Source organism: Charadrius vociferus, unplaced genomic scaffold, assembly GCF_000708025.1.
Source record: "Charadrius vociferus isolate BGI_N301 unplaced genomic scaffold, ASM70802v2 scaffold167, whole genome shotgun sequence".
NCBI lineage: Eukaryota > Metazoa > Chordata > Aves > Charadriiformes > Charadriidae > Charadrius > Charadrius vociferus.
In genome coordinates, this window is record NW_009649460.1 from 86,786 (window position 1) to 103,199 (window position 16,414).

The 16,414-nt window shown below is 38.0% G+C and overlaps 1 protein-coding gene across 1 annotated transcript in view; it reads left to right on the top strand.

The window, feature by feature from the left end:
* Positions 1-16,017, top strand: part of PDE7A (phosphodiesterase 7A) — a 43,137-nt gene extending 27,120 nt beyond the window's left edge. The window contains exons 4-13 of the mRNA XM_009889777.1: positions 1,046-1,197; positions 2,836-2,899; positions 5,231-5,326; positions 8,126-8,226; positions 10,094-10,225; positions 10,547-10,638; positions 11,270-11,414; positions 13,123-13,219; positions 14,230-14,310; positions 15,731-16,017. Of these exons, the coding sequence (XP_009888079.1) occupies positions 1,046-1,197; positions 2,836-2,899; positions 5,231-5,326; positions 8,126-8,226; positions 10,094-10,225; positions 10,547-10,638; positions 11,270-11,414; positions 13,123-13,219; positions 14,230-14,310; positions 15,731-15,942 (1,172 nt within the window). The 3' untranslated portion in view covers positions 15,943-16,017. The remainder of the gene's footprint in view (positions 1-1,045; positions 1,198-2,835; positions 2,900-5,230; positions 5,327-8,125; positions 8,227-10,093; positions 10,226-10,546; positions 10,639-11,269; positions 11,415-13,122; positions 13,220-14,229; positions 14,311-15,730) is intronic.
* The last annotated feature ends 397 nt before the right edge of the window (positions 16,018-16,414 follow it).

The window sequence follows — 16,414 nt, forward strand, 5'->3', positions numbered from 1 at the left end:
ATCATAAGTCATTTCAGGCAGAATGAGGGAATATCAAGATTATTGACTGACTGTTGGGCATATAAAACTGCTGTTGGGGATACTGCTGAAAGAAAGTAAAGGCTAGGTTTGGCCTTAAATATTTCAGAATGAAAACGTCTGTCCTGTTGCAAAGAAACTGTAGCTATGTGGAGTTTGAACTTCAGGTTTCTGAAACACTTCATATCAAGTGGAATTGAACACAGGCTAGCATCCCTGCTCTGGCAGGGGGGTTGGACTAGATGATCTCCAGAGGTCCCTTCCAACCCTAACCATTCTGTAAACCATTCTATTCTCTATCAGGCAATTGAATAGCTGAACCAGGTAACCTAATTAAAGAAAAATAGTTGGATTAGTCTTTGAAAACAGGCTACAACAATTTTGTGTAGTGTTTTCACTGTATTGGGAAAGGGAATTACACATGCTGTGAAAGTAAATGTGGTACTTGTGGTACAGAGGAGAGGTTCTGAGCATAATTATCTGCAAAAGCACCAAAATTGTTTGAGTGTGTTTAAAACTTTGCCAGTAAAGTTAAAAGAACTTCTGAGCTTTAAAATCAGTGTAAAAGTTATTTCTGTGTGCTCAAAACCTAATTGTAACTCCTGTATCAACACAAAATTACTGATACTGTCTTGCTGGTGTACGTATCTTCTGTGATTTGCTAGGGACACAGATTGGATGTGTATACATGTGAGCAGTTTTCCAAAAAGAACTTGTTTGGAATACTGTCTGTGTTTTTACACAATTTCCATAATATTTCTGTCCTTTCAATAAAAGATGTCCTTAACAAGATAATGTTTTCAATATTTGTTTTTCTTTACAGGATGCTTACATAGGAAACTTTCTTTTCTAAGCTGTGGCTCTGTACTTCCTGTTAATAAAAATCTCAGTGGCTGGAACACTTGGTACACCAATTAAAAAAAAAAAAAAAAAAAAGGATCGCCTTTGTTGTGCCAATGTTACCTGAACAGTCTCTTTTTTTGTAAAGGTTTATTAGAGAGAGTATTTATTTTCTTGTTTTTTGTAGCAAATTCTGAAATCGAGGTGTCTGTGTCTGCAAGAAATGTGAGAAGGTTGCTTAGTTTCCAGCGATACCTGAGATCTTCCCGTTTTTTCCGTGGTATCACTGTTCCAAATTCTTCAAACATTTTAGATGATGATTATAATGGACAAGCAAAGGTTGGTTGCTTGATTTTTATTTTCATTTTTAAAGAATGTTTTTAAAAATGTTTGCTAGCGTACAACTGTATCTTAAGAGAGTGCAGACAAATACAAATATTGAGCATGTATTTTTTTATATATGTGTGTGTATATATGTGTTGTATATATATGTCTGTATCTTAGTAAAGTCCAGACAAAATGACCTGATTTCGAACAAACTCCTTTACCTCCCACAAGTTTACTGGGATGGTTTTTAGAGCTTATATGGCAGTTTTTTAATAACTAGTGAATGGAGGATGCACTGTAATAATGGGGGGAAAAAAAAGTGAAGAAAGAAAAATGTAACTGTATTTAAGAAGTGTGATGGAGCAATTTGGACAGCTATGACCTCCCCTTCATGTTCCCTTCTTAGTCTAACCTCATTACTGAACATCTGGAAGAGTGAGTGACTGCTACTGAAAACTCAATAAAATGCATAAATGGATTTATCAGAAGATTATTATGCCAAACTGACTTTTTCTTTGGTAGGCAATTCTAGAAAATAAAAGTGTGATAGCTCTAATATACCCACACTGCAGTAAAGCATACTGGGAAGATGGGCACTACTAAAAGAATAGTTGGATGAGGGGCTAGTGAACTGGGGACAGAGGATGGATAGAGCTGAAGGGGAGTGAGCAGGCAAAGTTTACAGGTTATTCAAGATCCCAGAGGCTGTGTTGTCTTAATGATTGTGTATCAAGCTTCTTGTTTGTAACCTTGATGGAGAAAAAGGGATGCTTATAATGCAATATATCCATATGGCACGTAATCAGGCTGCAGAGTTGGAGGAACCTGGTAACCTGGAGAACAGATTTAAAAAGTGTACATCTAATTAAATAGCAGAAAGATCTTGTTAATGCTGCCTGTTTCTTCTGGTAGCTGAGTTTTAGTGGCTGGTGGAGAAAAGCTAGAACGCAGTAATTGGATTGCGAAAAAGCTCTACCAATCTAATGAGAATAGGAGAAGACAAGTATCTGTTGTAAAACGTGCTGGGCAGGTATTTCTGATAGAGGTAGGGGAAGCAAGGACTGTGACTGCTGAACTCTGGTGAGGCCCCGAGTGCTGTTTGCTGTTCTTGTTCATCCATGCTGCTGGAAGAACAGTTCATGTGGAGCAACTCAAGAAGTGCTGGTTTAGTGAGGTGGAAAGTCAAAAAGCCAGTTTCGTTTAAAAGATATGAAAAGTTTGGCTCGTGTCTAGTGAAGCATCTAGGTACTATTTCTCTTAAAAAAAAAGAGAGAAACCACGGTGAAGGACTACACATAGGTTAACTATTAGCTCATTGCAAAAATTAAAAGTGGAAGAAGTCTGAACACCGAGTTATTCTGTCACGCTGTTTTTAACCTAATTGTTTTAAATTTTATTTCTTTTAAGAAATTGACTAAAGGATGAAGAGAAAATCTCAAGCCAGTACTGTTGAGACACTTCTTGTATTTGCAAGATATATTTTAAAATTTTCCAGTTATCAGACAAATTTAACTATTATTTTGATACTGTTTTTTCTAGATAAAAATCCTAAGACTTGCATCAGTCTCTGAAATCTTAAATATTCCTTTGGGCTATGGGAAGATAGGCATATACTGAGAAAAAAGTGACAGCTTTTGTGTTTTCTTTCAGTGTATGCTGGAGAAGGTTGGAAATTGGAATTTTGATATTTTTCTTTTTGATAGACTGACAAATGGTGAGTTTACTTTTGCTATTTCATTTGTGTTTTATCTCTTAGCATAACTTAACTATTGCCCTTACATTGTGGTATGTGATTTCTTGTTCGCTAAAAAGCACAAATTTCATCAAGTAGTACTTTTTGATTTAATAGTCTTTAATCTAAATCCTAGCTTGCCCGGCCACTCCATTAAAATGCCATCACTGTCAGTACTAATAACAGTCATTGATTTGTAGAAGAGACCCCCTTTGTAGGTTGCTGTTCTCTCTTTTAGTGTAAGTAGCAATTTGTTATAAATTAACAAATAATTTTGCTAATTTAGTAATTTTTTTTAAATTATGGAATGCTGTTAATTTATATGGTTCTGTCCAAAAGGTCAGTTACATTGAATAAGTATTTTTTTCTGCTAAATTCAATGTTGAGTAGAATAGTTCCATTACTTTATGGTACCATAAGAAGGCAAAGTGATATGAGTGCATTATAATTACATCTAGCAGAATACTTAGAGAATTAGGAGTTGAGCAGACAGATGCTGCTGTATCTGTAGCTTGCACAAAATAAAAAACGGAAGAAAAGATTATGGTTAGTTTTGTACACTCATTAAAAATAGCCGTAGAAACTAAAGAAGTAGTCGCTTTAAAAAAAAAAAAGTCCAAGCATTGGCTAAGTTATGGACAGAGAGTTAGAAAAGAGATCTGTAAATGTGCTGGAAAGGAGGAGGGAGGGCTGCTGCAGTGGATAGAGTGAAGTTTTGTATTATAATCTGCAGCAATGGAGGCTGAGTTTTGAATAGAATGGAAGGATGACATGAGCACGTCCAGCACAAAGGTGACATTTGTGTCAGTGTGGAAGCGAATGGAGGGCAGCTCTTGCAGGTTGTCATCAGTCGAATAGAATTGGTAGCAGAGATGCAGTCAGAGTGTTTAAAGTTGACAGAAGGAAAGAGAAATGAAGTTTGGAAAGGAAAATATGGTGCCAAAGATAATTTTCTCCCCTGTTTTGTTGCAGAGATGCTTGGCTTAAGCTAGTGTAAAAGAAGTATCCTCACAGCTTGATTTAATACAGAAAATGGATATAAAAAAAAGGAGAAGAGCAAAGATTTTTACAAATAGAATGTTTATATAGATAATAATAAACCTTAGACTAGATAACCGGATGAGAAAAAGCTATGTGTGCAAGTTAACCTGTTTGTAAGCATAGCTTATTTCAGATGAGTTTATCAGATGTGAGTGACCTGAAATAATCCTTTTTATATGAGGCCTTCTCTACCTTTTAAATATGCTTTTTCCATTTTAGATACTACCAGTACAGCTTCTATTGTGGAAGCCTTCCTATACTGTCCTTTTTGCATCCTGATTTAGTCATTTTAGGAGGCAGTCTTTTTCTTGAAAGTTTGTAAGGGGAGAATGCTGTATATAAATCTCTGCTTGATGAGCTGTCCTGGACGAGCTTGTAAGAAACAAATTACTCAGTAACTGTTGTTTGAAGAATTGTGTGTCTTACTGTGAGGAAGTAGTGTGCACGTTTGAATACATTAAGCCTAGTAATAAGCTAGATTTAGCAGAAATTTTTGTCCTTTGGTACCTCAGTGTCTCTCTGTGCTAGGTTATTTAATTCCTGCCAAATGAAGATTGTCAGAGTCAATGTACCGAAACTGAGTTATCTGCCATTACATATTGTTTGCAGAGTAGATAACGGGCAAGCTGTTTCAAGTAAACATTTGCAGGCTATTTCTCTGTCTCTTAGTTTTACTTGTTTTAAGTGATTATAGTATTATAGCTATGAGTAGGTGAAGTATACTGTAAGCTTGTAATAATACACATTTCCTAGAGAAACTTAAAACTTTTTTCTTTGAGTTCTGGGTGAAACAAGGAGTAGTTTAGCAAAACACGTGATGAAAATGAGAGATAGCATATGTACAATGTACGCTAATCGATGGTGTTGGTTGGCTTTTTTCGATACCTAATTATTTTTGTATTCGGTTTTAAGCTGTATGTCTGTTTATAAATATCATGGTGCAACATACCACAGAGTTGAATACTGTTGTAACGGGTTTGCACGTTGAAACCTGTTGCTTTTTTTTAATGTTTGGTAACAATTTCCTTTTATGAGTTGACAGTGGACAATTGATGAATGCATTATAATTATGCAGAAACACTGTTGATTACTAGAGGAGATAGCTAATGGAATCTTGTCATGCAGTAAGATTTAAATATTTATCATAAATTGATGTAGAGAAATTTGCTTGTATAATTTTTGTGACCGATTTGCTTGAAATAATACATTTCTTATGAAAGAGTCACTGATTTAATGGCTTCCAATGAATTAGTATTTTCATCTTATTTTTAGGAAACAGTCTAGTCAGCTTAACCTTTCATCTGTTTAATCTTCATGGACTAATTGAACACTTCCAGTTAGATACGATGAAACTTCGTAGATTTTTGGGTAAATACAGCTTTTTATTATGATGAATATTGCTGTTTATCCGCATTTTTATACCATAAATGAAGCGCTGGTTATAGTTTAGCAATAAGGTTTGAAGAGTACTGATGCAGTCCAGATTGTGCGGTGATTTAAATTTGACAAATTGTCCCAATCAATATAACGTTTCTATGAGTATAGAAATCTTCATGTTAAATCCAAGCAAGTATTAACAAGTTTAATAGTTTCATACCAAGTGCTATATTGTATTTATTAAATCTAAATAATCAGGAATATATGTGACACGGTGCGACATTTTTGTTGGGAAAGGCTCGACAGCTCCTTCCTTTGTTTCGATTTTCAGTTCTGTTTTAATCTTAATTTCTGAAGTTCAGGATAGTTTTCTAACTGTATTTATTATGCCAGTTTCGCCATATTTAATGGAGCCAATTTGATGCTATCTCTTGCTTGCTCAAGCTTTCCTACAAATAAGCACTGTACTGTGGGCATACTTTGTCCATAGACATAGCGCATGTCCATAGACATAGACATTCCTGTGGCGCTGGAATGCTTCAATGGAAAGAATTATAAATATGATGTATTCAAACCAAGTGATACTTTCACTCGACAGCTGAAAGAGCTGTCTTTCTGCATCCCCATAGCATAGACATAGATGCTGGTCTGAGACTTCCTTCAGTTCTTCTGTGACAGTACCTTTTATTTAATTTTGTGGAGTAGGATGCTTTTTTTTAACTGAGCAGGAGAAACAAGTTTCTGGTCCTTTTTAGCAGGCTTTCACAATTTCAGAGAAAACAATTTTGTGGTTACAAAGCTTGTCATTTAATAGGGGAGAAATCACATTTGAAAGGCTTTTCTCCCCTTTCAAGTAAGGGAATGTTTTTTGTTTTCATCATTTAGTTCTCTTTCAGCTTTAAAAAATTTCAGTTTTGTCTTGCATTTCATGTTGGTTTAAAATGGACTCAATTCCTTCCAGTTTCAAAAAGGTAGATCAGCTGACCTTGAGGGCTGATATATTGGAATGTGAAGAAAATTATTATAGAAACATGGTCTTAGGCTACTCAAGTTGTAACTGAGCGTGTTTTGTCTTTCTCATCTTGCCTATTTCCTGGTTAGTTGAGATTTAGCAAAAGACAGTACTTGAAATGAAAGACCAGTTAGGAATGACTGGATTAGTTAAATGGTTATCAAAAGATAACAATAGTCTTAACTACATATGACTACTCAAAGCCATAAGTCATTAAAATACGATACAGATATGGGAGTGTGTGTATATATATTTGTTTATACACATACACAGTCTCTCTGTGACTTCCAAAGGTTATTTGGAGGTCTGTCTCCTCCTGCTGTGTGTTTTCAAGTTCTTACTCCAGACCCAAACAGCGGGAGAGAAAATCCAAAGTACTTTGTTCCTGGAGACATAGCGTGGTTGTGCCATTCTAGTTCTGGCAAACCATGATCAAAATATTGTCCTAGGTCTGCTTTATTAAAATAAGTAAGTTAAGAAAATTGTAGCTGGACCAGCATATGAAGCCACAAAAAAAAATGAGTAGTAAGCTAAAGACATCCTCGTTTATGCACTGGATGTGAGGAATAGGTGAAAGGGAGTTCTACTGCAGGTTAACAAAGATGCTTATTTTCGTTATTTTTCCATATGAGGTGTCAGCAGTGCATTGAATACTCTTGAGATTACACAGTGCCCAAAGATGCTTATTTTCGTTATTTTCCATATGAGGTGTCATGTGTACATTGAATACTCTTGAGATTACACAGTGGTTACAGTACTTTGACTTTTTTGTGAGCCACAGCTCTTCACAAACACCATGGCGGTAATGCTCTAACAGTACGGTCACAATTGCGTGGAGGGTACTGGCTCCTAAACTGAGTAGGAAAAGAGATTGTGGACGTGTTTGTTTGAATGGGACTGACAGACTGGGAGTTAGCCAGGAAAGTGTTCTTTTGAGGTTTGTTTGAAAGAGCTAATGTGTCGTATCAGGCAAAACTCTAGAATATGGTTTCATTGCTGTGCTTCAGATCTTCTCCCTCTCTCTCCTTTTTAACATTATAGTTCTTTTATGCTACGTACTGAAGCTAATGTGGACGTCCTTTAAAGCATTCTACCTATAATGTTTAAAGACAGCCAGGAAGATGGAGGAAAGAGGAGGAAAGCAAGGAAGAAGTTAAATAGGGAATATTTAAATCTAGGAGTGGTTAGTCAGACCATCGCCTAAATGAGATTCTCTTCTAAATTGTATATAGGCTTAAATTTGCCTGAGTACAAGTATGAGAAGATGCCTAAACTATGTAGAGGTGGCTTCCCATGACCACTCACCTGAAGGGGAAAGAAAAGCACTTCATATGACAGGAAAGCAGTGCCTAATTCCTCTGATCCTGTCTGTTTTCAAGGCATGATATGAAGTCATCCTGATGCTTTGGTAAATAGTATCATCTTCGTTTTGTGTTCGAGGTTGCCCCAACGTTCACACAGGCTAGATTAGCAAAGAGCCTTTCCTAGGAAGTTCTCAAAGTCAAAGTATCTGAGATGATATATTGATTTCAAGTTATTTAATTTTTGCTCTGAAATGACTTTACATGTAGTTGATTTCCTTTAGAAAATACTGTTTCTTCACATAAAAATCTTTTATACCTGCGTCTTGCTTCAACTGAAGATTTATTGACTTTGATGCTTTTATGTGTATGTAACTTGTGATATTGCATATTTCTGAGCCTAATAATGACATATAAAATGGTACTTGAAAAAATTGCTACTTTATTTAAATTTGGATATTTGTTATTTTCCTGCAGTTATGGTTCAAGAAGATTATCACAGTCAAAACCCTTATCATAATGCAGTTCATGCTGCTGATGTGACTCAGGCCATGCACTGTTACTTAAAAGAGCCCAAGGTAAGGGAGCGTTCTCACTTTTACATCCCATGTACATATAGAAACACATGCATTTGTGTATGTGCACACACTTCTAATTAAAAACAAACCCCAAAATAAAAAAAAAACACTTCTTGACCACAAAAAGGGGGAGAGGAATCTCCATGTTGCTGAGGCTGTGGGTTCTCGCTTGGCAGTATATGCTTTTCTTTTTTCACTCTTCTGAGTTGGCATTGTCTTTTGTGTGACTTCATGTTGAACTAGAGAGGGAATTGATTAAGATTGCAGCTGTTTAACATAGCGCTGTGCCCCAGGGCATTTACATAGAATCACAGCCTGAGTCAGAGCTGGCAATAATAAACCTGCGTATTCATGGTTTGAGGTGGGTTTTTTTTTTTTTTTGTTTGGTGGCTGTTATTTTTCCTCCAGAAACTACTGTTAACCTTGCTTTGCTCATCTTTGATGTCAGTGAATAGCGTGCTTCTGCTAGAGGCCCCTTCCATATAAGCAAGACATCAGGAGTTCTCTTTGGCGTTTCTCTTTAAAAAAGGGCAGTGTGACAGACCTTACAGAGCTCAGCTAATTCAGTGTTTGTTTCTTGTTACTTGGACTGCTTGCAGCCTGCTGTGAGTGATGTCTTAGACAACTTCAGGGCTAAATCTTGTCCTTCTGTATTAAATTGAAAACAGTAGTGCTCTCTAGCCAGGTGAGAAGTAGTCTACCTTGATGCAGATTGTCACCAATTTGGTACTGTCTTGAGTAGCATTGCTCTTTATTCTGCTTCTGAGGTAAAAACAAGTAAGTTCTGGCTCCGTGGATGTTTTTCAGAGGCTCTTTGCCCACTTTTCCTACTCGGTTTCTCTGCGCTGCTCTCAGATCAATTGTTGGTGCAGTCAGCCAAATCCGAGCTGATACATGATGAGGTTGTTGGGTTTTTTTTTATGGCATGCAGTTTGGAAGCTCTAAGCATTTTTTATTTAATACACGTGATGGAAATTTTGTAATGCTTCGGATACAAGGATAGACTTTGTATTTTTAGTAACATGTGCAGCTACTGGTTCTCTTGCACCAAAGTACATTATAAACATATGAAGCATGATAGAAGGCAAACACAACAGGGAATATAACTTCTGTCCTTGCAGGGTGTTTGCTGCATTTCACTTTTGTGCGAGCAGAACTGCCCTGTCTGTTTTAGTGCAAGCTAGACTTTATTACTGAGTTTAACTCACAAATCTCCCAACCAGAAGTAGTAACAGCTATAAGCAGTGAAAATAAGTCCCTGTGGTTTCATGCTGAGTTAATCAACGTACACATACTTCTTGAAAATATTTATTTTTGGCAGATTTTCCTCCTTCGGTTCTTTTCCTGCTAGACTTTGAAATACAATTTTGTGATAGGGTAGAAATCCATTCTGAACGGTTCTGAAGTCTTCCAGGGAATTAGTTTCTTCATTTTAAGATGAAAAGTTTTTGTGTTTTTTAAAGCAGTTTGTATTTAAAGCAGAATTGACACATACGGACAGACTTGGTAAATGAGATGGAGAGCTAATTTTAAGAATTTGTTGCTTTTACAGGATCCGGTTAGAAATAGTACTTCATTACCAGCCAGAAAGTAGCATTTTGTGTGCCAGCATTTTTTTAAGACTTAACCTTCCATTCAGAGAAAATAATGCTTAAACCATTGTTGAAATTCTGTAGCTTTCATGGGGGGGGGAGAAGTACTGTGAAAAGCCAGTGGAATATTAGTTTTACATTATTAAAAATTTCTCTGACTTTCTATTGGCGTTTAATTACTAAAAGAGAAAAACAAAAATGTGACACCCATGGATTTTTTTTCTAAGGGCATACTTGCATTGCTAACAATTACATTTGTTGTTGTTATCTTACAGCTTTCCAAATCTTTAACTCCATGGGATGTTCTGCTCAGTTTAATAGCAGCTGCCACGCATGATTTGGATCACCCAGGCGTTAACCAACCTTTCCTAATTAAAACAAACCATTACTTAGCAACTTTATATAAGGTAAGGACAAAATAGGTTGTTCTGTTAAAACCAGGTTTGGAGAATGCCTGAGGAGTACAGAAAAGGAATATAAATTGGGATGTGTTTAGCTAGTGGTAGGTTTGAATCTCGACTTTGTCTCCGTGCCACTGGGATAAAAGAATGTGGAAGCTAACAACGTATTCAGGATTTGTGAGTTTTAACATCCTTGGGGGGTAGGGGAGAAAAGAAAAACACCACCCCAAAACCCAGCGAATTGCCTGGTACTGCTGTTAGCATATAGCTCTTCAGTTTTAAGAAAAAGTAATTGATTGATACCTGTAATGCCCTTTTCATTTGCAGAATACCTCAGTATTAGAGAACCATCACTGGAGATCAGCAGTGGGGTTGCTGAGAGAGTCTGGTTTATTTGCACATATGTCGTTAGAAAACAGGTATGTTTAAACAAAATAGTATAGATTAGTTTAAGATGTAAGTAAGCTGTCACTTCAGTAAAACAGCCTTGTGAAACGAGCTAAATTATTGCATGGTGATTCTGAATATAAATCTTAGATTATGATCTATTTTAAGAATTCCCAGAGACCGTGCTGTTGGAGTAGAGCAATTCATGGTGCAATGTGATATTCGGGAAATAACATTTACTGCAAGCACACTGAAGAAGTGTGTTCATATAGTCAAGCACCTGTTTAGATTAAGCTTGGCAGCCTTTCCCATTCTGCCACCACAACTATAGTTTAAAATAGACCCTCTTCACCGACTTTAACAAGAAATAAGCTTTAAACAATTAGTTTGTGCATTGTTAAGGAGAAAAAAGAAAGGGGAGGGGGGGAGCTAAAAACTGTTTTAGGCTTCCTAATAGCTGCCGGTGAAACGTCCTGATATTTCTATGGATGTTGTAGGAATTTTTCGGGGGGGGGAGGGGAAGAATTCAGTGAAAATGCTGATTATAAAGCTTGTGACTTGTATTTATGTAATAATGAATATGATAAAAAGACATATGAATCTAGTGATGGCTGTTGTTCTTAATTTTTACGCTTTTTGAATGTTTGGTATCACTAATTTCAGGCAGCTGATGGAAAGCCAGATAGGTGACCTCATTCTTGCCACAGACATCAGTCAGCAAAATGAATATCTGTCCATGTTTCGATCCCATTTGGATAGAGGAGACCTATGTTTAGAGAATGCGAACCATCGTCACTTCATTTTACAGGTGATCTTTTTGGTAACACTTTTGAAAACATCATTTTAGTGTCAAAACCAATTTACTTTAAATGCTAAATACTACTTCTTCCAAGCTATCTCCTGCTTTCAAAATGAAGCTGAAATAGCTTTTAGTCATTTTGTTTCACAGAATCACAGAATGGTAGTGGTTGGAAGGGACCTTTGGAGATCATCTGGTCCAACCTCCCTGCCAAAGCAGGTTCACCTAGAGCAGGTTGGACAGGAAGGCATCCAGGCAGGTTCTTAATATCTCCAGAGAAAGAGACTCCACCACCTCTCTGGGCAGCCTGTTCCAGTGCTCTGTTACCCTCAAAGTAAAGAAGTTTTTCCTCATGTTGAGATGGAACGTCCTATGTTCCAGCTTGTGCTTGTTGCCCCTTGTTCTGTCACTGGGCACCACTGAAAAGAGCCTGGCCCCATCCTCTTGACATCCTCCCTTTAGATTTTTATAAGCGTTGATGAGATCCCCTCTCAGTCTTCTCTTCTCCAGGCTAAACAGACCCAGGTCTTTCAGCCTTTCCTCATAAGAGAGATGCTGCACTCCATTTGTAGCCCTCTGCTGGACCCTCTCCAGCAGTTCCCTGTCCTTCTTGAACTAGGGGCCCCAGAACTGGACACAGTACTCCAGATGCGGCCTCACCAGGGCAGAATAGAGGGGGAGGATGACCTCCCTCGACCTGCTGGCCACACTCTTATTAATGCATCCCAGGAGACCGCTGACCTTCTTAGCCACAAGGGCACATTGCTGCCTCATGGTCAACTTGTCCACCAGGACTCCCAGGTCCCTCTCTGCAGAGCTGCTTTCCGGCAGCTCAGCCCCTAACCTGTACCGGTGTATGGGGTTATTCCCCCCCAGGTGCAGGACCCTACACTTACCCTTGTTGAATTTCATTAGGTTCTTCTCTGCCCAACTCTCAGGCCTGTCCAGGTCTCGCTGTATGGCGGCACAGCCCTCTGGTGTGTTTCATTACAAAAAGGTTGTTCCATCCACTTCAGTCTCCTGCCCCCCTCCCAGCTCTTCTCCCAGGTGATGTTGTGTGTTGGTAAATCTGCTACCTTAGAGTTGCTAAAGCAAGGAGAGTGGTGTTTCCAAGACAATGTTATGTTCTGATGACTCCAGTGCAGTCTCAGAACTGTGAAATGCTTTGTCAGAACCTGCTGCAGGAAAGGAGAGCACTATTGTTGTGAATCAGTTTGCAGCTGTGCTAGAGAGAGAGAGGTTTAGCAAGCTTTAAAAACAAAAGCCTTGAGAATCTCTTTAGGTGTATAGAAATTTTTATTATTGAGTTCATATTTTGGACTATAAAAGAAAGTGGACAAAGAGGTAAGTTCAGTCCTGTGCAAACCATGATGAAAAATGTGAACTTCAGAGCCAGAAATGCAGAATACTGTTTGCTTACTTTGATGTTTCTTTTTCTGAATTTATTGTTGTCTCCTGTATTAGTTAATATACTAAATATAGTGCCCCTGAAATAGTTTGACTCGACTGAATTTCCATATTACTCAGAGATGATCATGAGATTAGATAGTTCCATGACCATTTTTTAAAAATGATTATAGAACATAAGTTTAGAGAGAAGCGCAAATGGTAGGTAGGTTTGTTATTCACGAAACTTAATCTGCTGTCAGGAAATACATAATTACAGACCCTTCTGTTGGAGGGAAAGGTGATCTAACACTGTATGTTAACTTACTAGATGGCTTTGAAGTGTGCTGATATTTGTAATCCGTGTCGGACGTGGGAGCTGAGTAAGCAGTGGAGCGAAAAAGTAACAGAGGAGTTCTTCCATCAAGGCAAGTAGAAGTATCTGTTGGTACATAATGTATTTATACTGTGGCGAGAGCGACCATGAGTCATAGCTGCTTGCAAATAAAGGGGTTTATATTTAGGACTAATAGAGATTTACAGTACAGTATGGGATTTTGTTACTTGCATGGGCTGTCCTTCTCGCAAAAGGTTCGTGTTACTAAAACCCAGCGAAGAACCTGAACCTGGAATAGCTGGTTCAGTACATCCTTCAGCCTGAAGGGTGCTTCAGGTGAATGATTATCCTCACTTTACATCTACCTAGTCGTTTCAGTAAATTATGAAATCGATTCATCGTGTATCTTCAATATTTAAACTTTGGCTGTGGGGCCTGTTGGTAAGCAGGTGAGAGCTAGGCAGGAGTGTTTTAGTTAGCGTGCAGTTGAGGCTACTTACTTACCGAAGTAGTTAATAAAGCTTTTAATTGGCAAATGGAATGAATTTTCTCCATTATTATTCCATTTAAATAATGAAATAAAGTGCTTCTCCTTTCGTAAGGCTAGTGTAGCTGACTTGAGACATGCTAATTTGTGCATGGCGATGATAAATGGGGAACAGACTGCTTTATTTGGTGCTGATCGTGTGAAGCTTATTCTTAAGGAAAGGTGATGGGGAACCAGAACAACAAATTGCCTTCAGTGAGAAATTTCTGATGGCTAAACTATTCTCTTCCGTATCACTGAGGGGGGATCTTAATTTATCATTTCTGTGGCAGTCTAGGAGGTTTTACAAGGAAGTGTGTGAAACCTTGAGGAAACCTGCGATTTGATGTTTTTTCCTTAATTATTGTTTGATGAAAAATACAAAGTACTGTTAGTCTCACTGGCAGACCTACCTGGGTTTTTTGGGAGATGGAGGGAAGTAAATGCATTTAACCAGCTGCAAGATACCATCCTTGTTAACCAGCTTGCACAACTCATCTTTGTTAGTGTTTGATGATTCCATTTGGCTCTGGACTTGATGACTTAACAGTTGTATTATACTTTTGTTTCTTTAGGAGATATTGAAAAAAAATATCATTTGGGTGTGAGTCCACTTTGTGACCGACAGACGGAAACTATTGCCAACATCCAGATCGGTAACTGCAGTCCAATTTCTTTCCATAGATTTCTTTCAGGATGCAATTTGAAACAAAGTACCTTTTAGACACACTGCCCAGAGGTTGTACCTGCTCTGTGTGTGTGCGTAGTGTTACTTCATTACGAAGTGTGATTTATTTTTATTTTTTTTTCAATTTGCTATGTAACATTTCTTCCTTGAACTGAGTGTTTACGAAAGGTTTACTGACAGTCCGGGAGACCAAAGCCCCCGTGTTTCCTCACGGAGGCGGTACAGCGTGGGAAGCAGCTGTCTGACTGTTCCTGTGCTGCTGCCCAGAACTTTCCCCATCCGACGTGGCCAGGTTGGGAAGAGGAGGAGTGCTCGTCCCTCTTGCCTGTGCGGTCTCGGGTGCCTTTCGCAGCGAGGTTGCCACAGCAGGGATACAGCTCTCTGGGTTTAGCTTTCTGGAATATTAGCATTCCGTTTAAACACAGCCTTGAGAAGGGTGGTGGGCAGACATTTGATGGAGAACGGTGAATAACTATTATTTTTTTCTTTTTTTTTTTTTTGCTGACTTGAGTCGAATTTTAAATAGTACAATAATTTATTTTAGTTATTTTTGAAGTTGCTCATGTAGATTGAATGGGACTCAGTTAAAAACATGGTAAAGAAAAAAAGAAATTTAACCACAATCACAGTATGAAATATTGCTTTAAATTAGAGACAAAACCTGATCTGTTCAATCAGCAGCACTGTTTTAATTTAGAATGTTAGAAAATCGTACGTTTCTGTACTTAACAGACTGGATTTTAGTCATCTTACCATTGAATTTTTTGTTCATGGAAGTCGACACTATAAATAAGCGCACATGTGCATATACACAACCATGTATATAAATGTTTGTGTGTTGATATTTTGTGGCCTTTTTGTTTAAAAACTCCTCTAATTTGTTTTTTTAAGTACTTTTAGTCAGCTTAATATTGTGAAAAGATTCTCCTCCCCCCACCCCCGTAATATAGTTCAGACTGTCTACGAGGTAACTTGTTATAAAATCTTTCTTGTAGAAATTTAGGTTTTCTAAATTAATTTGTGTGACTTAGGTGCTCATGTTTAGATTCCCTCCCTTCCCCCTGCCATGTTCTCTGATGTTCTCCTTCATTTGGTCATCACTGTGAAAGAAAGGAGGTTAATTTGGGTTAATTTGTAATCCAGTATAACACTGTTCTGTTGACTGGTAAAATCTTTTATATTTTGAGAGATTATTTTGTAAAGATGCCCTAAATATTGAAATGGACTTTTAAATGCACATTGGAGACTAGTCAGGCGCATTGTTTATTTTTTGCTACTACATTTTATTTAAAATATTTAGTTTGAGTGTTTTTTGCCTGTTTTTTTTTTATTTGTTTTTTTTTGTTTTTACTTTTCACCTGGATGTGTTTGTTTGCTTGTTTTTGAAGGTTTTATGACCTACTTAGTGGAACCACTGTTCGGGGAATGGGCCCGGTTTTCAAACACCAGGCTGTCGCAGACAATGCTGGGCCACCTGGGACTGAACAAGGCCAGCTGGAAGGGTGTGCAGAGGGAACAGTCTGGCAGCGGTGACGATGTTGACCCCGCTTTTGAAGAAATGGACTCAGACATATTACCTCAGGAACCTCGATTGTCCTGACCTCAATCTTCATGACAAAACTGCCTCTTCTCGTGGTATCTGCGCGGTTGGATTCAAGGAGATACTTGCCAGCCCAAGGTTTTGGTAAAATGGTAAAATGATGCCAGCATTATTTATTTCCAAGTTTTCCTTTGACACAGACCATTTGAAGCAGAATTTTTTTAAACTGCAAGATCTGAACATAGAGCAATATGCACACGCCTCAGTTGGTTTTCGTTCGGAACCTCGAATATGCAAAGCACAGCAGTGACTGAGCCTTGGAGGAACAGTACAAGAACTTCATTGTGCCACATGGCTTTGGGTTGGCTTTTTTTTTGGTGATATTTGGAATACGGTCTTCAAATCTAAGACTTGAGATGGATCGTTCCACTTTCTTGGAATTTAGCAAGACTTGCATAAATGTGTTCAAAGCATACCTTCCACTCAGTCCCTGTTTTAATACGGAAATGTGAAGTGCCCATCCTCTGCTGCC